The sequence below is a fragment of the Erythrolamprus reginae genome, chromosome 1 (genome assembly GCF_031021105.1).
Source record: "Erythrolamprus reginae isolate rEryReg1 chromosome 1, rEryReg1.hap1, whole genome shotgun sequence".
Classification (NCBI taxonomy): domain Eukaryota; kingdom Metazoa; phylum Chordata; class Lepidosauria; order Squamata; family Dipsadidae; genus Erythrolamprus; species Erythrolamprus reginae.
In genome coordinates this window covers 284,848,013-284,871,462 of record NC_091950.1, presented here as the reverse complement: position 1 = coordinate 284,871,462, position 23,450 = coordinate 284,848,013, and the positions used below count along the sequence as shown (strand labels likewise).

General features: G+C 39.2%; 1 protein-coding gene, 1 long non-coding RNA gene and 1 other non-coding gene across 14 annotated transcripts in view; all 3 read left to right on the top strand.

Annotated features, from left to right (window-relative positions):
* Nucleotides 1-76: 76 nt before the first annotated feature.
* Nucleotides 77-3,657, top strand: LOC139160808 (uncharacterized). Its single transcript, XR_011558012.1, has 6 exons — nucleotides 77-105; nucleotides 1,109-1,164; nucleotides 2,425-2,449; nucleotides 2,656-2,726; nucleotides 3,018-3,068; nucleotides 3,475-3,657. It is a non-coding gene; the product is annotated as an uncharacterized lncRNA (long non-coding RNA).
* On the top strand, nucleotides 2,496-2,567 carry LOC139158199 (small nucleolar RNA SNORD50). Its single transcript, XR_011557602.1, has one exon. It is a non-coding gene; the product is annotated as a small nucleolar RNA SNORD50 (small nucleolar RNA).
* Nucleotides 3,658-6,971: 3,314 nt separating the features above from the next.
* Nucleotides 6,972-23,450, top strand: part of SYNCRIP (synaptotagmin binding cytoplasmic RNA interacting protein) — a 23,744-nt gene continuing 7,265 nt past the window's right edge. For 7 of the 12 annotated variants that reach the window (XM_070733163.1, XM_070733162.1, XM_070733160.1 and 4 more), the window contains exons 1-10: nucleotides 6,972-7,371; nucleotides 8,872-9,031; nucleotides 9,674-9,792; nucleotides 9,921-10,028; nucleotides 12,223-12,336; nucleotides 12,428-12,604; nucleotides 15,214-15,349; nucleotides 16,060-16,265; nucleotides 20,217-20,366; nucleotides 21,163-21,284. In XM_070733163.1, coding sequence (XP_070589264.1) covers nucleotides 8,884-9,031; nucleotides 9,674-9,792; nucleotides 9,921-10,028; nucleotides 12,223-12,336; nucleotides 12,428-12,604; nucleotides 15,214-15,349; nucleotides 16,060-16,265; nucleotides 20,217-20,366; nucleotides 21,163-21,284 — 1,280 coding nt within the window. In that variant the 5' untranslated portion in view covers nucleotides 6,972-7,371; nucleotides 8,872-8,883. The remainder of the gene's footprint in view (nucleotides 7,372-8,871; nucleotides 9,032-9,673; nucleotides 9,793-9,920; nucleotides 10,029-12,222; nucleotides 12,337-12,427; nucleotides 12,605-15,213; nucleotides 15,350-16,059; nucleotides 16,266-20,216; nucleotides 20,367-21,162; nucleotides 21,285-23,450) is intronic. The other 5 variants (XM_070733169.1, XM_070733168.1, XM_070733166.1 and 2 more) reach the window with 1 other exon arrangement.

Here is a 23,450-nt window from a genome sequence, read left to right as displayed (position 1 = left end):
ATCAGAATGGTGGGGCGTGACCAAGCTTCCTTTCGCGCCTGGAGACTTTATATATAAAGCCTTGAGAGAGCTCGCACGCCCTTTCGCTTGTACGTTCGGAGCGTGGTAAGTTTGTGGCGGGTGGGTGGAAGGACAAAAACGGGCGCCGCCATTTTGTGCGTGGCTTCCCCTCCTTAAAAAAAAAAAAAATTCGGCCTCCCCCACGCGGGGGGGGTGATTTAAGGCCGTTATAAATAAGGCAACTTGCGCGGGGGCGGCAGTCCCTTTTAGTGCCCGCTCTTGTGGATAGTCTTCATCCGGCGCATTTTACCTCTGTTTTTGGGTGGCGCCGAGACAGCCTCAAATAACGTGTAATAGGGCTAGCTTTTAAAAGAAAGGCTTGGAGAAAACGGGAGGCTTCCCTTTTAAGTATAACCTCATCTGAAATCCCCCCCCCCCCAGGACATTTTTTCCCTTCCCTGCCAAAAGCCCGCAGTGCTGGACGGGAGCGCGACTTTTGGCGGGAAAATGAAAGAGTCGTCCAGCTCCTCGCAATTCAAGTGCTTCTTGCCGGCTTGAATGTTATTGAAATATTAAACGGTCTATTCGGAGATATTAAGAGCCGGAATGCCCGTGCAACCCTTGAAAAAATTCAAATTGTGAAGATCAGGCTTTGTGCAGGAATTGCTTTGTAATAATTGCAAACCTTCAGTCTGATGTGGGAGCGAGGCATATCACTGACTTAAGGGGCATGATTTAAACAAGAAAGACTTGGTTTCAATGCTGGGCTGCAACTCAAATTATCGGCTAAAGGGGAAAATTTTGGTTACACAACGATAAGAGTAGTCATTCAGTTTATAATACTTTAAAAATGACTACTGCACATATTTTTGCTGGTGGGAGGGAAGTATGGCTTGCTGAAGGCCACGTGGGGTGTAACGTTGCCATTTGAATTAATGATTTTGTCCTGCGTCATTCAGAATGTTTTAATAGACACATGGCAGTTAAAGCATGCAGTTGGATAACATGAAAAGGAAGCCACTATTCCCCCCCCCCCAAATTAGAAGATTCACCTACAAAGTTTGATTATGCCATTTGATTTAAAGTAAAATCTTTTTTTTTGTTCCAGAAAATATGAGCCTAAAACATGTGATGGTGTTGCTGTTATACACAATGAACTCCGTGGTATGTTTCACAATCGAATGTTAGTTTTAGGTATTGCACTATTTGTAGGTGAATATATTTGTTTTATGAAGAAGAGACTGGAGCCAATCCTTTGTAATATTGCATTCAAGTACAAAACTGATTTAGAGAATTCCAAGTGAAGTACTTTTGTCACTAACTACAGGTAGTCCTTGACTTACAAGAGTTCATTTAGTGACAGTTTGAAGTTGCAGTATCACTGAAAAAAGTGATCTATGACTTTTTCACACAACTGTTGCAGCATCCTTATGGTCAAGTGATCAAAATTTGGATGTTTTGCAGTTGGTTCATATTTGATAGTTGCAGTGTCCTGGAGTCATGTTTTTGTGAGCTTCTGACAAGCAAAAGTCAATGAGGAATCCAGATTCACTTAACTATATTACTAACATAACTAGCAAGAAAAGTTATAAAATAGGACAAAACTCATTTAACAAATATTTCGCTTAGCAACATAAATGTTGGACTCAATTGTGGTAGGACTACCTGTATGAAATTTGGCAAATCTGTTGTACAGGCATAAAATCTAGCTGGGTTGACTTTGGGCCTCACACTCAGCCGAACATATCTCATAGTGTTGTGGAAAATAGTAGGCAGGAGTATTAAATGTTTGGCACCTTGAGTTAAGCTATTTTTTAAAAAGTGGGATTTTTTTAAAAAATAGCTTAACTCAAGGTGCCAAACATTTAATACTCCTGCCTACTATTTTCCACAACACTATGAGATATGTTCGGCTGAGTGTGAGGCCCAAAGTCAACCCAGCTAGATTTTATGCCTGACAGAATCATGCATCACACTCCCTGATTTCTAGTCCAGCACTTTGACCAAACTGCCCTCCAGGGGTTATTCAAGTGGAAAAATCTTCACTTTGTAAGAATTGAAGCATTCTTGTTGATGAGATTCTTATTGGAATCATTTAGGCCTACATTGATAGTTAATATTTCTCCTGTGGAATGTAATTTCTCAAATCTGCCTTCTGGAGTTAATTTGAAGATTATAGAAACAACATTAATTTTGCTGATGGAGAATTCTTAAGAATGTAAAGAATGCAACCCTGGCTTTGGAAGACATAATTTGCATTCAATTAATATTTTCCCCTTCTTAGCATAGTGTTGTATTTGTACTAAAATTCCATGTAAAATTTTTGAACCCATTCTTGTTTGAATGCTTCTTTGTAACAACTTGTCCTTTACTAGAAATCCAAAGTGTGGAATAAGAATGTATGTTTGCTTTTTCTCTTTTCAGACCTGATAACACTATTAAGATGAAGGTATGTGTGAATTGTTTTTACTGAAATAAATAATATGGAATGGCCAAACCAGTGATGAGCCTATCCCGAACCTGACTTCTTGATGAAAAAATGCCAATTTGGATCCGGCTTCTGAGGTTATGCTGCCATTAAAACAACTGAAATTTGTTATGCAGAAACATTGCTGCTAGAATATTCTCTTACACAGGTGCTATTTTGACTTCTAGATGTAATTCAGAGAGCAGCTGGGACGCATTTGGCATTGGGTCTTGAGTTTCTGATTCCTAACATGCATCAAGTGAGTAGAGTATTTTTGATTACTATGCTCTGATTTATTACCAGGCTTAATTTAGATGAAAGTGAAATAAATCTTTGCAATCTCTGCAAATTTAACATTCGGTTTTAAAATTCAGTTCTAATTGGAGCTGCACTTTACCATATAGGCACTTTTTGTTGGGCAGTCTTATCCTATTGATCCCAATTGTGAATTAAAAGAATGAGTTGTGTGTGTGGTGGGGGAGCCATTTTTTTAAAAAAAAACATTGCATTGCTCAGTATAGTAAAGTATTCCATCACTTCTTTTCAACAGTGAGATGGGACCAGTCTTAGACTAAAGTCAGCTAGTCTGCTGGAAAAAAAGGTATGTACAACACAAACTATTAGCTGGATTCAAGACTGATAAGAGGACTCCAATGAACTACAATTGCCAGACTATTGAATAAACGGAAACATTGTTTGAAAACAGTATTTGAAGCAACTGTATGCCAGTTGAATAACTACTATATTTATGTTAACTTAAAATTTACAATTCTGTAAATGTTATATAGTTAATGCCCATATATGCAAAAGATCAACACCGGACCAGGGAATATAGACGTTTTTGTAGATTTATTTTTTTTAAATGGATGTTTTTGTGAAACACAGCAGTGAAACAATTTTGAATAGTGCAATTTGCTTCCTCAAATGACCCTCATTAGTATTTTTGACACAAGCATGTGGCAAGAAATTATGCATTGTCTCTTTCATTTGTCAATTTTTATCAACAGCGTTGAATTCGGAGGGGAATGTAATCTGAAGTTGGCTTGGCCGAAGTTAGCATCATACATGATCTCTAATGTTTGAAGATTTGAAGAAAATCAGTGCGTTAATGTACAACTCTTCATTCACCAGAATGTTTTTGTAATTGTGCTATGTAATAAGTTAACAAAATAAAGATTTAATGCACCAGATTGGACTCAAATTGATGAAAGTTTGTTGGTAGGGTGGATAAATTGAAACATTTTAAGGAGCAGAATAATTAATTTTAGTAATTGAGACCAAAGGGTGGAAGTATTATGCTTCCATGTATAAAATTTTCTTAACAGAATGACTTATGAAAAGAATTATAAACGTTTCAGACATTCCATTTGATAGGACTTATTTATGCCCTTAAAGGAGTTTTGAATTTTAAACCTTTAAATTTAAAAGAACTACACCATTTGGATGTCCGAAATCTGAAAGAATTGTTAGCAAAGAGGATTTAGTGCCACTAAAAGGTTTCAAGTTCCAGTCAGTAATCTTCACAATTTATATTTGTCCAATAAAAAATATGCAATCAACAGACACTTTTGAAATGTAGCCACAATTACAGGTTTTCAGTCACGTGAGTTCCGGGATAATATGTTAAAAAGAAACCTGTTGGCCAGCAGGTTCCTTTGCTCAAGCTTAAATGAAGTTCTAAATGTAATTGGTGAGATTTAAAATTCCAAAACAAACCATATTTCCCCAGTCTGAAAGCAACATAACTATTGCAACTAAAAAGAATTAGCCCTAGCATTTTTGATTGTGAATTGTGGTCTTCCATTACTGGATACAGCAAGTGCCTCAAAGTGGTAATTTGATCTATAATGCTTTATTAAATTAACTTTGTTAGGTAAAAGGCTACAAAGACTGAATCATGAGTAGCAGTACTTTTAGGATCTGCAGATGGCTGTTCTGTAAAGAGTTTTCATTTAAAGGAAATTATGGCACCTATGAAGTATTTCACGGGATCAAATTGCCTGCCTCCACTTTTAAGGGAAAGTGTCACACAGCAGAACTGGCAGTTCACACACATCTCCAGTTCACTAATGCAGAGAGTACTATGAACCAATAGGACAGTCCTTACTAAAGGGGTTAGGGTTGGCCACAACTATGCATAGCCCTTGCCACATACCTATACTACAAAGGGATTTGTGCATAAGTGGAGGTTGCAGAAGGCTAACCTGAATCCAATCCCATGTGGATATGTGTGACGATTGGTTGATCCAACTTCTGTGCTTTGATGTTTGAGAGCTGCCTAGCCAGAACATTAACATTTTCTGATGTGTAAAAGTAACATATGCAACTGACATACATTCCCTCATCTGCAGTGCTGGAGAAATCGGCTTCGACTTCATTTGACATTTTTGGTTTGCTGGTTCAATTATGGGTAGAGTTGAAAAATGCAATCTGGGCTTTTTCAGTTCCAGAAACATTTGACCGTACTTTGCACCATCCCATAACTTGTAATTTTCACAATCTGGTAAAACCAGATGCATGCTCCTGAATTTTTAAGGTGGAAATGGGATCAATTAAAATGTCTGCTTGACCCTCACATGAACACCCACTTCAGTTTTGTAATATTAGGGGTAATTGTTGGAAGACACAAATACAACACTAGCAATTAGATCATGGAGAAAACTATGGTTACTAGAAGTGGAAAACTACTTGACAGTACATAATCAAATGTTCACAAGAAGCCATTTTTAACAGTAATTTACAGAAGTTTGTGTTCACATTGTGCTTCATTACTGCTGTGTTAAAATGTTTAACTGATTCAGAATAATGTGAATTATAGGTAACCTCAATTAGTGACTGTTCCAAAGTTACAAGGCACTGAAAAGGTGACTTAACAACAGGTTTTCACACTTTATGAGTTGCAGCATCCCCATGGTCATCTGATCAAAATTCGGCTGCTTTGGCAAGCAGTTCATATTTATTACTGTTGCAGTGTCCTGAGGTCCTGTGATTTTGAGACCTTTTGATAAGTAAAGTCAGTGGGAATCCAGATTCTTTTTAACTATGTTACTACATTAAATGCAAAGATTCATTTAACAATTGGGACAAGAAAATGGGGTAAACCCATTTAAATATCTATGGAGATTCTCAATCACCCAGGTCCTGGTTGTCCCAAAAGTATTATTTCAAGAGGCAACTGGATTTTCTTTAAAAACATTTCGCTTCTCCTCCAAGACGTTTCTTCAGCTCTGACTGGGTGGTGGACCACCACTCACCTTCCATTACACCATCAAGTCAGAGTTGAAGAAGCTTCTTGAATCAGAAGCAAAACATCTTCAAAGAAAAACCCAGAAAATCCAGTTGCCTCTTGAAAAAAGCACCTTTGAGTATAAACCCATTTAACAAATGTTTCACTTATCAATTAAATTTTGGGAACCAATTTTTGTAACTTTAGGACTACATACTCGATTTGAGACTATACCCTGGTGACATGGAGGCTGCTGTAATGATCTGAATGCATTCTAAAGGATGTGATGTATTTTCCCTAAATACACCGTTGTATTTTCCCAGTACTGTATTTACACGTCACCTATAGTGATTAGCATGAAGCCTGGGAGATTAGTATGGAGCAGGGGTCCTCAAACCTGGCAACTTTAAGACTTAGCATAGCTGGCTGGAGAATTCTGGGAGTTGAAGTCCACAAATCTTGGAGACCTCTGGTATGGAGGATAGACTGTTACCCAAGCAGCAGATAGATTCCCCCCTATCTCTGGGCATCCAGAGCATGATACCATGGTCTTTCGAGACTGAAGGATGTCATGCAATGATTGTGATTAGTACCTGTATTTTTATTCACGATCTCAGCAATACAACAAAGCCATTGAAAAAGTCATATCCCCCTCCACCTTCACCTCCCACCGGTTCATGAGGCTGTCACAGAAGCAGCTTGAGAATAAAATTACCATTCATTCGAGCCAGGGAATGTTCAGCTAGCCTCCACCGGGCGCCTGTGAAAAAGAGGAGGAGCTTCCTACGTGCAACGTGCTACGCGAGGGATGCATCTAGCGACGCGCATGCGCTGTCGGGTTGATCGCCTCCTGCTTGAGCTCAGCTCAGCCCCCCCCCCCCCGCCAGAAAAAAGAGCAGGCGGGGCGATAACCCTTGTGGAGCGGCTCGGGAGACCTCGGCGTCACCTCCTCCTCCTCGCTTCTCCCCTCCCAGCCTGAGCGTTGAATTATTCCAATGTTTAAACGCCACCTACTATGGATTCGTATTTTTATTCACCTCAGCAATTACAGTAAAGCCATTCAAAAAGTCATATCACCGCCCCATCCCCACCATCACCCCCTCCCACCGGCAAATGAGGCTGTCCCAGAAGCAGTTTGAGAATAATGTTACCACTCCTTCGAATCAGGGAGTGCTCAAGATCTCGAGGGCGCCTGTCAAAAAAAAAAGGGGGGGGGGGAGGACGTAGTACGCAACGTACTACCCGAGGGCTCGTATCCAGCCTCGCGCGTGCGCCGTCGGGTTGGCCGCCGCCTGCTTCCGAGCTCGGCTCCTCCTCCCCACCCCCCAACATCAGCAGGCGGGGCGATAACCCTTGTGGAGCGGCTCGGGAGACCCCGGCGTTGGGGCTGCGCCAAGAGGCGCGCGCGCGCGCGTGTGTGTGCGCGCGGCAGCGCCGCCTCCTCCTCCTCCTCCTCGCCTCTCCCCTCCCAGCCCTGAGCCGAGTGGAAGGGGGCTGGGGTTGGCTGGTGCCAGCAGCGGCGTGAGCGCTCGAGCGGCCGCCATTTTACGCAGGCTCCTGCACATTCTCCGGACACGCTGAGGGAGCGGAGAAGGGGCAGCTCCTTCACTGCGCCCCCATCACCCCCTCCGGAGCTCTTTCGCTCACCATTCATCACCCCCGCCGCTCGCCCACACAGGTCAGCCGCCGCCGGGGATTGTCAGGCGGAGGGGAGGGAGGGAGGGAATCGGGCATGGAAAAAAAGGAGACCCCCCCTCCCTCCCCAAAAATATAACTCTCGGGGAGGAGGAGGCGGCGGTGGCCGCGGGCTGGAAACCCCCCGCGAGGGAAAGAGTCCCTCAGGGATAGCCGCCCTCCCTCTCCACAAAAAATAAAAATAAACGAAACGGGGCTTAAAACAAAGAGGACGATTTGAGCCAGCGGCCTGTCCGAGTGCAGCGAGTGCCGCCGCCGCCTGCGAGGCATTCTTGACTCGCGGCCGCGGGGCTACGCTAGGCCCGAAGGCATGGCGTGGAAGCGGGACCCCATCCGCGTGCTCGCCTTGCCTCTGCCCGTCCTCGGAACAGGCTCCCAGCGCCTCATTGTCCGGGCGCCATTCATTGGCCACGAGGCGCCGGCGGGGTGGGGTGGGGAAGGAAGGAGCAGGGCAGGCACTCCCGGCGGCAATCGCCGCCGATGTGGCGGTGGGGTTAAACAGTGTACATGTGGGGGGGCGGGTGTGCTGCCGCCCGTTTCGGGTCCACGTAAAAAAACCGGGTGGGCCCGGCGGAGAAGCTCGCCTGGGAATCCGAAGTCCCCTGGCACAGGAGTTGGTTGGTGGGAAACGCATGGCGGGGTGGTGGCGGGGGGCTGTGATTTGTATGCATTGTTCCGGGGTGGGAGGAGGGAAGAGCCGGACAGATGTCGAGCGCTTATTTTTCCCCCTCTTACCTTCTCGCTTGCTCCTTCCCATCCCAACCCCCGCCCACAATCCCGCGTGGCGAAATAGGGCTCAGGGTGTTGCAATGTTTCTCCCGGAGGGGGGGAGGGGGGGGATGGAAAGGCTGCTTTTCCGGACGGGGGGGTGATGGTGGAGGAGGAGAGGGAGGGAGGGAAGTCGGTCGCTGGAGGAAGTTGTAAGACATTTGAACGCGCCGAGCACGTGTTTCTCTCAGACTTATGGCGGCTGCCACCGCCGCCACCTCGATTGGGCGCGGATTAAAGAGAGCGCTTTGTTCCTTATGGTCTGGCGGCTTAGGCCCTGTCAGAAAGGCGGGAAGGCGACACACTTTGAATGTAGTCGAGGATCGGGTCTCGTGGAGAGGTGATCAGTACAGAGGGCGGAAGGAGCTGGTGGATGGCTGTATTTGGCGGTGGCCTCTGCCCGTTTTTCTCTCCCCCTCTCCCTTTGCTGCTTGTTACTAGTTAGAAGAGCTGCTTCGGAGCTTTCTAGGGCGTGCTTCAGAGAGACATGAGTCAGAGAGTTTGGCAGTGGTTGCAGGATATTTCTTTGCGCTGTTAGTTCTTTTCATTTGGAAAAATAAAATAAAGGATTGTTAAGCGTTCTGATTTCGGAACAGCAGTAGGGAAAGGCGGGTTAAACTCTGCAAGCATCTTGGAGGCAGCTGCATCATATATTGACACCCGAAGTGTTTGGCTTAAGGTCTCTAGCTTAATTATGCTTATTGCGTTTGAACAGATATCTGGAAACATGGCTTCTGAACATGTTAATGGGAATGGTACTGAAGAGCCCATGGATACTTCCGCTGCAGTTGCCCATTCTGAGAATTTCCAGACATTGCTTGATGCTGGTTTACCACAGAAAGTTGCTGAAAAACTAGATGAAATTTACGTTGCAGGTAAGATGTAAAACTTGCAAATTCACTATTTTCTATTGGACTTTCCTTGCTTTGGGCTAAAATAGCAACTTTTTGTGGTTTCCAAACAAAAAAGTATGGGGACTGCAGTTTTCTTAATTTTTTGGGTGATCAATATGCAATGTTTCTGTTAGTTTACAGTAGCCTTTGGCATTGAATGAAGGGGTGGTGGTGAGGGCAAGCAGTTGGAATGTAAACCTTTAGGAATAGTTCATACTGGATTATGGTTGTGTGTCTTTGGAGGACTCTTTAGTGAAGTAGTAATTGCATATGTCTCTTTTTTCTGATTCACTGCTTGGATTCCTGGATTTAGTGGCTACAGTGTTTTCAGTTATGTCCTGAAGCATAGTTTTGAAGTGCAGTAGAATGGCTGAGAGTTTTCATCAGTTACTTTTAGAAACAAAAAAGTATTGTCTAATTACTTAGATGCAATAAGTTTTTCCAGAATTTCTTAAGTGTTCAAGTTCTAGAAGGAATAAAATAGCAATTAATGTTTTTGGCATTTTAGTATGTGAAAAATTCCTAACACTGCAATTAATAACAACTAGTAATTTTAGAAGATGCATTTCTGGATATCATAATAGTTAAGTGGGACATCCTAGAATAAAATATTTCTTTTTCTAGGACTAGTTGCTCACAGCGATTTAGATGAAAGAGCTATTGAAGCTTTAAAGGAATTTAATGAAGAAGGTGCACTGGCAGTGCTTCAACAATTTAAAGACAGTGATCTCTCTCATGTTCAGGTAATGTACCATGGAAGTATTTCTGTACAATTTATTTCAGCATATATACCGAAACTGCTTGATCTTTGACTGTTCATTATGATATTCATTTCATATTTTTTTCAATCCATCCATCTCATTTATTTTAGAACAAAAGTGCCTTTTTATGTGGCGTCATGAAAACATATAGACAACGAGAAAAACAAGGGACCAAAGTGGCAGATTCCAGCAAAGGACCAGATGAGGCAAAAATCAAGGTACGTTTGTAAGAAACTTTTTTTAATAGTATGAATACAGCCACAGGCTGTTTTTCTCCCCTCTGAATATTGATGTCATTCAAAACAAATAATATTTCCTGCAGTGCTGATTATCAGCTCAGTTTTTATACTTCGGATACATTTTAGTACCTATTATTATGTAATCTGCCATATAAATCCAGTTTTTCTTTCATACCTGTTAAGGGATATGCCATTGATAATGTTTTTCAGGAGTCTTAAATAAGTTAATTGATACTAGGACAGTATAATCTGCATTCTATACTGTTTTTATACTTTATGATGGCACTATGATTTGAATGATTGATTTATATCTAGCTTTTGGAGGATATATGTTCGTGATGGTGTGTGTGCCACAGGTGGCATGTGATGGCATGTGTGCCACAGGTGGCACATGGAATCATATCAGAGGACATGCAAGCTCCAGTGTGCCTGCACGCGCTAGCCAGCTGATTTCTGCCCTTGGGGGAAGGCTGTTTTGCCCTCTGCAGGCTCCAGAGTGCAAAAAACAGTCTAAAGGTCAAACCAGAAGTTTGGAAAATGGAGTTCCAGTTTGGGCTGTTTTTCACGCTCCAGAGGTTTGAGGGGAGCTTCCTGAAGCCTTGGACTGCAAAAAAAAATATAGCCTAATAGGTAAACTGGAACTTTGGAAAACAGACTTTTGGTTTGCCCTGTTGTGCTGTTTTTTGCACTCTGGGACTTCCCTGAAGGCCCTGGAGTCCGAAAAACAACACAATAGGCAAACCAAAACCCTGTTTTTCTGAACTTCCGGTTTGCTGCATTTTCACTGTCCCAGGCTTCAGTGAGGCCTCTGCACATATGGGAGGACAGTGATGGTTGCGCATACACAGTGGCAGCACATGGGGGATGTGCATCTGGTGGAGACAGAATGGGCGTGGGCATGTGCGCGCGTGCCAGCACACACACACACACACATTTTGCACGCGAACCAATAAAGATTCACCATCATTGATATATGTGAATATCTGTTATAAAGAACTTCATGAAACTAGTGCCACTTCAGCAGTGTAACTTGAAATTTGATGTATAAACCACCAGTTGTAACTACTATTAACATTACTTGATAGTACAAGTAGTCTAGTACTGCTACGTTTTCAGTGGTTAATGAACAGAATATGCCTCAAAACATGATTTTGAATCACTTTAATGTAACTCACAATATTTCAGCTGGTTCTACCAGGAAATATTACAAAAAATATTTCTATTGCAATTTAAAAATCCAGAGTAATATGCTCAATGAAATGATTAAATAATTTGAACATAACATTTACACATAGTATGAATCTATTCTTTAATTTTTGTTTTTTCTTATTTTGGTTCCATTTTTTTCTTCCCAATTACTGAATTACTAAATTATACTGTTGAGTGGAATTGAAATGTATGTGCTTGCAGGGTTGAAATGTTTAATAGTGTCTAAGGCATGGGTGTCAAACTCAACCGTGTTAGGTCATTATGTGATGTTTAGCTACATTTTTCCCTTCGTGGAACTAGGGTGGGTGTGGTCTGGGTGTAACACATCCATCACTTTGATACTTCTGGTCTAAGGCATGCATGTATCTATGTAGCATCTATCTTATCTATCTATTTGTTTGAGGGAAAGTTAAAATGGTATTTCATAACAACGTCTCTTGCACACCTATTGTACCAGAAACTCATGTCTTATCCTAATTTCTCTGATTCTGCATCCTTCATTTTAAATCTTCCAGATTTTTCTAATAGAATGTAAGTATTTGAAATGTAATAGGCAATTGAATAAGGGTACTGTAAAATGATGCATATGGATATCTAGTAGTGTAGTTCTGCAGAAAATGACATCTGCAATAATTATTTCTTTAGCTATTATATTATTGCTTCACAATCCAAGTTCTCAGATGTTTTACAAGCAATTGGGAAACTTTGTGTAATAGATTTGACATTAGAAAGATGAGAAATTTCTACCTTTGGCATTACATTGGCTCTTACCCAAGTGGTTTATGTTTTGATATTAAATTTTCCAGCTTGACTCACTTGACATATCAGTTGCATGAGCCAATGGGAAAATTTGGTTTAAGGCAGGCTTTTAACGTAGGTTGGAGAACCTACAGAATAAATAGCTCTATATTAATGGAATATTTCATTAGTATTCATTGATTGTACTTGGTTTATAACTCTGTAGGCTCTTTTGGAGAGAACGGGTTATACACTTGATGTGACAACTGGACAGCGGAAGTATGGTGGTCCTCCACCAGAGTGTGTCTATTCAGGACAACAGCCTTCTATTGGCACTGAGGTAAGAGATGGGACATATTGGGATAATATAATAATATTTCTCTGTTTAAATCTCAGTTCCTGAAAAAAATGTGTTTGATTTGTTGTTGCAGATATTTGTGGGTAAAATTCCAAGGGACTTATTTGAGGATGAACTAGTTCCATTATTTGAAAAAGCGGGATCTATTTGGGATCTCCGCTTAATGATGGATCCCCTGACAGGTCTAAACAGAGGATATGCTTTTGTCACTTTTTGTAACAAAGAGGCAGCTCAGGAAGCTGTTAAATTGGTAAGTTTTTCATAATTTCTGTGGTAATTTAAAATCAACTATTGTGATTCCCAATTGTGTAAAATGTCTTAATCTTCTGCTTTTGTCATAATGTATAAAATGGAATTGATTTTTAAACCTAGTGGCTTTCAGATATCTGTGAATTGTTACTGAACATATTAAAAATAAAGACTTACTTTTATCATTTCTATTTGTAATACAGTACTCAGCATATGGTATTTTTGCCATACATCTATTTAAAGGCCAGGAATGAGAGCTTATTTTTAAGGAGGGGGGAATATTTATCCCACTCTAGTTTTCAATAATATATGCATCTTACACATAATATGTGCAAGTCCTGAGAAGTAGCTTACTCAGAAAAAAATTCAATTGGGCTTATTTTATAGTAAATGTGTTACATTTCTATATGCATTATATAGAAACTACAGAAATATGTTCGAATTGTTTGTGTATTAGGTAAATCTGACTGGTATTTTTCTCTAGTGCCATGACTGGCCATTAGTAAATTTAAGTACAGTATATCCCAATTTTCCAACAGAATAGAGAAAATATTAGTAAACTTGTTACAAGTTCTACTATGTGTAACCTTTCCTTCTTTCTTAACTTTAAAATAGTGCTGCTGTTTTCTGTCCCTTATGCAAAGTGTCCTATTAGTGTTTTACTATGGTTTGGTGTGAAATATGATTTATTCTCTGGTAAAAAAGAAACAGACTTTGGTGGTGGAATCTTCTAGGAAGTAATAGAATTCTATAGAAACTTGGATGCTACAGATTTGAGTGATTGGCAATATTATTTGGTGTTCTATTGCAAGCATGGAATTTGAGTACTGTATTGGAAAAAGATTCAGGGGATTTGTTAGTTCCAAGAACAGAAAAAAGTATTATGATTAGAGAAAAATCCAACAAATTTTTGGAAATCCTTTATAGATTATGAAATTGTGATTAGAAAGGGTATCTTAGGAAAAGAAGGAAATTACCATGTAACTTTGGAGAGAAGGGACAAATTATAAATGTATCTAAATTACTATCAGGAAAATAGGGGGCCATTTTATAATCTTTTCTATTTTTCCTCTTAGTTACTGCTTTTTTATTTGCTTTACTTTGTTAAAACAACATTCAATAATAATCATTAAAAAAAACAACAGTTTCCAGTAAAACCTATAGGAGTGCAGGAGTTCACATGGTTAGAATGTGGGTTGGAGGTTAGCAAGTCCATATTTTTGACCTTAATTCTAATGGCGGGGTGAGCTCTAGCTCCTTCCTTGACAGGGACATGAATGGAACCCCATGGGCCCCAGCAATGAAGATGTCACTGACTAATCATTTTAACCTGGAAATGCCTTGAACAACACTCCTAGTTGGGGACTAGTTGCATATTGTTTCTTGTGACTTATGTCCTCATTAAAGAATCTGAAGGTAATAGACAGTGAAAATGAATAGTTTTGGCCTAGGCTTAGTTATGCCACTGAATCTCTGGATTTTACATTGAGAAGTAAAAATGTTCAGCTTTCTGGTGAAAACAACCATGCAGTTTTCTTTACATCAATTTGGAAATTATTTGTTACTATTGTCTTCTGGCGTTTTTTCTTATGGGATTTTTCTAGTTGTTTTCCATCTAAGCAGTAACCAGGCCTTGTCCCTGCAGCTTTATTTAAAAACTAGTAAGACAATTCTACCTGAACTAAGCGAGAATTAATATTAATCACAATCATGTTATGTGTCATTGGTTCAAGTGAGTTTATGAAGTCTGACTCAAACCTTAGATTAATCTTTTTCCGTTGACAGTGAAAATGAGTTGTCTAGTTACTAAATGTACAAAATTGATAAGTATCCATCCATCCAAAGCAGAGAACATACCTAATAATCCTGCCTCTTATTTTTCTTCACAACAGGAGCCCTGGCATGTAGATTGGCTAAGAGAAATTGGCCCAAAGTTGGCCACCTGCCTTTCATGGCTAAGTGAGGCCTGGAACTCAGTTTTTGGTTTCTAGTCAAGAACTTATCTAAACCAAACTGGCTCTTTTTCATTCATTCTTGTTAATTCATTCCGAAGAATGCCTCTATTTTACTTTAGAAGAAATGTAGCTTAAATAGGTAGGAAACCTGCTGCAACATAAGCCAATATTTAGTTCTGTTATTGCTAAATGTCATTGGAAATCAAGAGGGGCAGGTTAACTGTTCAGATCCCACTTGTTCCAGCAGATATTTGGCTGCTTGTAGATTGTATCAGATTTTCCATGTTCTGAGGTCAAGTTCGTCCTACATTTTTTCCATGTATCTGCTTGTTAGAAGTGAATTTTGGAAACTTTGTTTAACCTGTATTAGTAATGGATTGCACATACAGCTTGTAGCCTGGAGTTTATTCTGTGCTAGTTATTAGTCTTTAGAATTCCTTACAATTCTTTGTTGTTAGTGTTCTTGTTACCTATATTCTTAAATGCAGCAAAGGGTCCTCTGATGGCCTTTACAATTGAGAACAAATTTTCATGTAAGAGAAAGAGTTGGACAACATTCAAGACACTAAAGCATTTGAGCCAAACTCATCAAGTATAATTGGGTGGAAGAGTTAGCCTGTAAGAGTAATTTGTTACATAACTTTCTTTCTTTTAGTATAACAATCATGAAATTCGTTCTGGGAAACACATTGGAGTATGTATCTCTGTGGCCAATAATAGGCTCTTTGTTGGCTCTATCCCTAAGAGTAAAACCAAGGAGCAAATTGTAGAAGAATTTAGCAAAGTAACAGGTAAGTTGCTAGGTGCTGCTAATGTAATTACTATTAAAGTGATCTGTGATGAACTTTATCACCATCTTTCGGCTGATGTTGGATGATGATGGCATTTATAAACTGAGATCATAAGAAGTTTGAGAGCCCATTCCAGATTTATTTCAACATTTGCATTGCATGCTCTGGCAATGGAGTTTTGGAACAGTCATTATTTTAGAGGGGATATTTTGTTCTTCTCAGAAAAGCTGTAAAGCATTTAGAATATGGGTGTCCACCTTTTTGGCTTGCCTGGGATGCATTGAGTAAAGAGGAAATTCCTTGATCCACATATAGAATATGTAACATAGTTAATGGATATAAATCACATAATGTTGAAAGCACTTGTGGAACTGCATGCAGCCTATGGGCGGTGGTTTGGACATACCTGATACAGGAAATGAAAATTTCATGACATCACAACTTGTTTTTAGTAGTCTAGTTTGGTATAGTGTAACGTAAATACCATATTTATTGACTGAACTGTTTCACTGGGCTCCATGTCCAAAACCATGTAAGTGCTTTGTACATCAACTCTTTTGTCCTTTGAAATTGGAGCTGATTCTCTTTGTTAAACAATAGTTTAGATGGGAATTTCAGTTTGTTTATTGTATTTCACTTTTTATTTATAATAAATGTTATGCTCATAACTAATGGTTCAGTTAAATCTATATGACTGGCTTCAATTTCAGAGGGTCTCACAGATGTAATATTGTACCACCAACCTGATGACAAAAAAAAGAACAGAGGCTTTTGTTTCCTTGAATATGAAGATCACAAAACAGCAGCTCAAGCCAGGCGTAGGTTAATGAGTGGAAAAGTGAAAGTTTGGGGTAATGTTGTTACAGTTGAATGGGCTGACCCCATAGAAGATCCAGATCCTGAAGTGATGGCAAAGGTAAACATTTACAAGAGCAATGGAAAACAGCCTGCATTTTTTTCTGCTCTTTTGCAAACATTGTGACTGTTGATATACACCATAAGGACATAGATTCTGTTCTGTAAAAAAAACGTATTTAACATTTACTGCCCCTGCTATGAATGGGATGTTTTACACAAAATAATTCATACAAATTATATAATCTGTTTTCATAGAAGTTTCCAGTAGCTATTGGTTACTCCTGTGATGCTGTTTCATTTTTAAATTTTGATATTTAACATGTCATAAAGAGATTTTCATCCTTGGAATATGAAATCTTCCCTAAGCTCTTTTCTTTCTTATGCAATCTCATAGAACCTTAATTCGTTGATAAAATAGTGTTCACTAGGTTTCTTTATTTTCCCTACAGGGTTTAGAGTGTGACCTGGCCAAAAGGTGTGAGAGCATTTTTTTAAAAATGGGGGATCCTTTATCAACCTTCCACCATTCCCGTTTTTGCTATGGCAGTGAACCCTATTATAGCATAGTATTCAGTATTATCACTTTATTTTCTTAAATTTCTGGTTTTTTATGTTATGTACCCAATGTGATCTGTTTTCTTTGATTGCCTCCCTTGATTTTTCTGAGCAAGCTTTTCAGTGAACACAAACTGCAGGGATTCCTCACAGGCTCAAATTCAGCATTAGCAATGATGAGTTTTTCAGGAAACTTGTGTGCAAGTTAATTTACGTGCAAATAATATAGTTGAATCCTGGGTCCACCTTTTATTTATACAAAGGCTCCTCTTCATTAATAATGTTTGACTCAGTGGAAAGATTTATTCCCCTCCTGGATGTGTTATTTCCTTCTAAAGCTTTTGTATCCCCTCCAGTATTGTCTCTAAAAGTCCTTTGATTCTGGAATAACTTAGAAGGAGCAAATACTCCTTGTAGAGTCATGTTGATAGATTTGGAATAAAAAAAGGAATTTTGTATTTTAAGAGTTTATTAGTTCGACATTGTACCTTGAAATTTACTTCAATCCTGAGTTATTATTCATTAGTGAATGAATGTCCTGCTTTTTTTGCTTGGCGTGTATAAATTTGACTGGTGAGCTGAATAGTCATAACTGACACAGATTCCGAGAGTGACCTAAACTTCTGGTCTCAGTGAGAAACTATTCTGTTTAGCCTTAATATCCTCATTTATGTAAATTCTACCACCTGTGACTTGTGGGACTTTTGTTAATTACTGGTGTTAAGTTCCACTTTTATTTCAGAATTTCAGGAACAAGCACCTGATTAATTTGAGATTTTCTGCCAAAGCAAATAATATCTTCACATCTCTTGTAGCAATTAAACCTTAGCTCATAAATAAATTGATAATATAAAAATAATTTATTAAATATGTATGCTGCCCAACTCATTTTTCTCGATAGGTCATAACAAACTGAACAAAGAAATTACAATAAAACCAAGAGAAAAAGGTAAAGGAGTCCCTGCGGATTTTACTCCGTTAGTCATTGCCAAATATAGCAATAGGAGGCAGTGTTCATCTCCTTTTCAAAGTTAATGAGCCATCGCTGTCTGAAGACATTTGCACACCAAATGGCCAGCATGACATCACAGAGCGCTGTTACCTTTCCATCAACGTAGAGTCTGTTTATCTGTTTGCATGGTTTCAAACTGCTAGATGGCAGGAGCTAGAGCAAAGACAGGCACTCATCCTGTCACAAGGCGCCTGGAACTCGAATCTGGGTTGCTGGTTTTCCAGATGACAAGCCAAATGTCTTAACTTCTAAGTCACTATGTTCCTTCCCCAGCTAAAAATTATTTGTAAATTAAGACATTTGGTTTGTGTCCAGTTTTGACTTACCCATAATTACTTTTTGAGAAAAGCTAAATATTGTATTTTTTGGAGTACAGTGGTACCTCTACTTAAGAACTTAATTTGTTCCGTGACCAGGTTCTTAAGTAGAAAAAGTTTGTAAGTAGAAGCAATTTTTCCCATAGGAATTAATGTAAAAGCAAATAATGCATGCAAGCTCATTAGGAATGAAATAAAAGCTTGGAATTTGGGTGGGAAGAAGAGGAGGAGGATAGTCGACCCTGAAGGAAGAAGAAGGTGAAGTGAGGGGAATAAAAAAAAATCCAAAACTTTACGGCTTAAAAAAAGGGACTCTAAGGCAGCAAGAAGGAGCACGCGCCTCCCACACACCCGTTGCACGGCTGCCACCAGAGAGAGAAACCCAGGTGGGCGAGAGGGAGCAACCTCCCACTCCTTTGACCGAAAGGCGGCTGCTGCTGCTACCTGCTTCCTCTTCCTTCCCATGCTGAAGGGCTCCCCTCTCCTCTTGCTCGCTTTGTAGCTGGCGCCTTTCCTTCGCTGTGGTGACTCCTCGGTTTGGCTGAAGCGGAGTTGATCCAGCCGGGACGAAGTGCCCCCTTTTGCCTTTCCGTGCCCAGATGCTCTGGGAGGCAACCTCGTGTCAGGTGTATGGGAGGCAGTGCGAGGGAGTCACCACAGCGAAATGGTTATTCCCTCTCTAAGCGCCCAGAGAAAGGAAAACGCTTTGTTTGCTCTGGACTGCCAAAGCCTCCTTAAGCGCCACCGAAAGGCTCCTCTGGCAACCCACAAAAGCCCAAGATGGCTAGGAATAAAGAGGGAATGGCAGGAAACTGGCTGGGCCTTTGTGCCACTCTCAAATGTTCTCCGAAATTTTTCCGGGCTCGGGTTCTTAAGTAGAAAATGGTTCTTAAGTAGAGGCAAAAAAATCTTGAACACCTGGTTCTTATCTAGAAAAGTTGTTAAGTAGAGGTACCACTGTATAAGACGCACCTAGAGGTTGAAAACAAGGAAAAAAGTATTGTGAACCAAATGGTGTAGTAATATATTATTTAACAATAGTGATGGGCTAACCCAACGGTGTTTGGGTTCGGCAAGTTTGGTCGAATTTTACGCAAAATTCGGCTGAAACCAAACTCGAACCCGAACGGGGAATCCCTCCCATGAAGAGATTCCGGGGGTGGAGCTTTGACGTCACCGGCAGGTTGCTAAGGATGCCAAGGTGATCACTTCCTGGATTCCATGGAATCCAGGAAGTGATCATCTTGGCATCCTTAGCAACCTGCCAGTGACGTGAATCTCTTTGTGGGAGGGATTCCCCAGCTCCTTCAAAGGGAGGTCTTCACGTAAAAATAAACATTGTTATTTTTACGTGAAATGACGACGGAGCGGCGCTGCAAGCAAAGGACGGTCCTTTCACGTAAAAATAAACATGTTTGCCCAAAGTTTGGAAAAATTTCGGGTTCATGTTCGGCATACCGAACACCGCATAATTCGGTACGGACCCGAATTGTGCGGGTTCAGTTCGCCCATCACTATTTAACAAAATACCAATGTAGCAGATTACTTTTTACAAACATGTACACTTTTTATGAACTCCAAACCTGACAGCTTTAAGACTTGTGAACTTCAAAAAAAGACTTGTGGACTTCAACTCCCAGAATTCCTCCTCCAGTCATGCTAGATGGGGTAATTAGAAGGCTAAAAGACCCCGGTTTTTATGAAAAACTGGCCATTTTTCACCTTTTTGTGTGTGCAAAAATGGGGTGGGCAAAGGGTCTGAGAAGCCCAAAGAGAGGTCCTGGGTGCTGGGGGATGGCAAAAATGCCCCCATTTTTGTGGAAAAAACTGCCAAAGATTGGCCCATTTTTCACAAAATTGGGGACATTTTTGCCAGCACCCAGGAGTTTCTGCAGGCTTCCCAGACACTGTCCATCCCATTTTTAAGAAAAACAGGGTAGGGCTTCTGGACAGCAAAAATTGCTGTATTTGGTATATAAGATGCACCAACATTTCCACCTTCTTTTAGGAGAGAAAAAGATGCATCTTATACTCAGAAAAATGCGATAAGTATATATAATATGTATGTTTGTTTATTTGCAATAATATACTGGTCACACTAAGATAACGCAATGCTTTGTTTTAGGTAAAAGTGTTATTTGTACGGAATCTTGCAAATTCAGTCACAGAAGAAATACTAGAAAAGGCTTTTAGTCAATTTGGAAAACTGGAGAGGGTGAAAAAACTAAAAGATTATGCTTTTATTCATTTTGATGAGCGTGATGGTGCTGTAAAGGTATGTTTTTATTCAGTTTCATTTAGATTTAGTGAATTCAAAGTGGCATACATTTCCTGATTTTCCCACCGTAACTATGCAAGTGGGTTTGGCCTGAGAAGACGTGACTATCCCATATTCCCCACCTACCTTCATGTGTAGGGCAGAACCAGCATTTGTGATCTCCTGGTATCTTACATAAAATTAGCTCTCAGGTATTTATCATATTGCTGCAATCATGAATAGACTCTTAGTGGCAATTTCTTCAGAAATCTGTCATATAGTTAAAATTTATACTTCAATTTCATGTTGTCAGGTTTTCAGTTTATTACTAAGAAATAAGGGAAGGCTTAATTATTCTCTCAATAGTGTGCCATTAGTTCTTATTGTCATTAATAATTGTTGAGAATGAACTAACAAGACCAACTGTTGCCAGGACAGTAAATAGGTAAACTCAAGTAAATTATACTAAGTAAATCAGTTTGCTTCAGATTTTACGCTAGGTGTCAAATTCTATTAAAAAAATTATGAATTAAAGTATGAGGTAGATACTATTATCTTTGTTAATACTCATTCCAAAATATACTGAAGTTCTGCTCCTAATGTTCATTCTTGGCTTTCATGTTTGCAGAGAATATTTATAAATCTTACACATTGAAACGCTAAGATATAGACTAATATGGCCTTTAGTGGGAGAGGTGATGATGTTGTATTTCTACATAGTACCCTTGGTATTTTTTGTACTGTACTTATAGTTTTTGTGCTATATTTGTAAGACTACTTTGGTAAGAGTGATTACAAATTATATTCTTCATAGGCTATGGAAGGGATGAATGGCAAAGATTTAGAAGGAGAAAATATAGAAATTGTGTTTGCAAAGCCACCAGATCAAAAAAGGAAAGAACGGAAAGCACAGAGACAAGCTGCCAAAAATCAAATGTAAGGATTGAAAGCATGATTTTAATGCATTATTTATATGTAGAATTCTTGTGTTAATGCATAATGTACTTGTTAATTTTTTATATTGTAATGAGACAGAAAATATATGCATATTTGAATGCTATGATTGACAGTTGTCAGTATATCACCTTTTTAATCATGCTTTTACTAGGATATAAGTATTGGTCTTTTGATCTATTGATAGTAGATAGTAGAGAGAGAATAACTGTATTAACAGATTAATACCTATGGATAAGCCAAAATCCCATTCTGTACAAGGATTAACTCAGATGTGATCATCAAGTGAAAATTATTTCCCATTCCCAAAACAAATATAGGAATGGGTAAACAATAATTGACATGTTGGTCATGAGAAAAACTTTCTAAATCATAGAAAGCAATATTATTCTTAACTCAAACTTATACAAAATAATTAAAGAACATTTCTCTTGACTAATTGAATAAAGCCAAAAGAGTAAATGAATGTTTACTCTGTTCAATGCATTTCTAGCTAGAAAGATAATCTTTTGTGATGTGAAAATATTAGTGGACAGCTTGTATTTTTTTAAAATATAGGCTTCCATGCTTCTATCTATCTATCTATCTATCTATCTATCTATCTATCTATCTATCTATCTATCTATCTATCTATCATGGACGGACAGACGGAGACACACACACACAAACATTTCTCACAAAATAAGACATTTCCTGATAATAAGCCCAATCAATAATAATAATAATAATAATAATAATAATAATAATAATAATAATAAAATCGGCAACTCCATCAATGGATGTGATTAATAGCCTTTCAGAACAATAGTAGGTTGATATTTTATTTATGTATTTATTTGCTACACATCTCATAGCAAATGCTGCTGGGCAGTTTCCATTATTAAAATCATAGTTAGTATATTGCAACTATACAGGTAATCCTCATTTACCAAATGCCTAGTTAAGTGACTGTTCAAAGTTATACCAGCGCCGAAAAAGTAGTTTGTTGACTGGTACTTAAACTTGCAGCCAATGCAGTTATCGCATGATTGGGATTGGGATCCTTTGCAGCCAGTATACATTTATGAAGGTTACAGCATCCCACATAATCATTTAGGGTCATGTTATCAGTGGATGACAAAGTTTCTGACAAAGTCTATGGGGATGCCGGCAGAAGGTCACAAGTCAAGGTTATGTAATGTCAGGCTTAATAACCTACAATGATTTGATTAATGACTGCAGTAGAAGTAACATAAATAATTGCTGTAAAAAATTGGGGAGGAGAGAATGCAAATTAGCTGTAACTTGTAGATATGTTAGAACCATAAGAGTTTAAGGATAATAGCAAGCCAAAATTTATATAAGGCTTGTAAAATGGAATCTATTATGACTTCCATCCAATTCAGTTTTGAAAGTGTTCAAATGATCTTGAATTTATTTAAAGTGTATGAATCAGATTTGTATTTTTAATAGTTAAAATACACACTTGGCCTGCCTGCATCAGTTGTATGAAACTTTTTATAGCGTGAGTTTTGCTTATCTCTTGTTATAATAGTATGGTAAAGTTCCAACTGTAAACAGGCACACAAAAAATAGAAAGTTACTAACTAATCCCAATACACACACAATTTAAACAGGGTATTAAAAACACACATGTTAAACTCACACCAATTGAAAGCATTTTAGATTTCTAAAGGCATATAGACTTAATGAGACATTTCTGAATATCTGTGTTGCACATAACACACGCTCCCTTTTATATAGCTGTCTTAGCCTACATAATGGAAAACATTTCTATAGCATTGATTGATACACATTTTGGTTCAGCTACACAGCTTCTTACATTCTATTTCCTGGACAGTTGCTTTGCTGCCTTGTTCATCTTGATGTTTTATGCATATAAATCAGAGATGAGGAATTACCAGCCTATGGGGTCACTGTCCAGGTCCTTAGAATCTTTTTGCATTATCCATAACTTTCTCTTTTGTGGGGTAGAGTTCGTACTTAGGCTACCCTTCTCTTGCATTGAGCAAGCAGATAATTACAGAGTTTCTTTGCATCTGCTTTGTAGCTGTTCAACACTATGTGGTAATGTAATGGAAGTGTTCTATGTTTTTTCAGTTTTTCAGTTTCTTGCTTTGAATGTTCCTTGTTGAAAATTATTTTTTC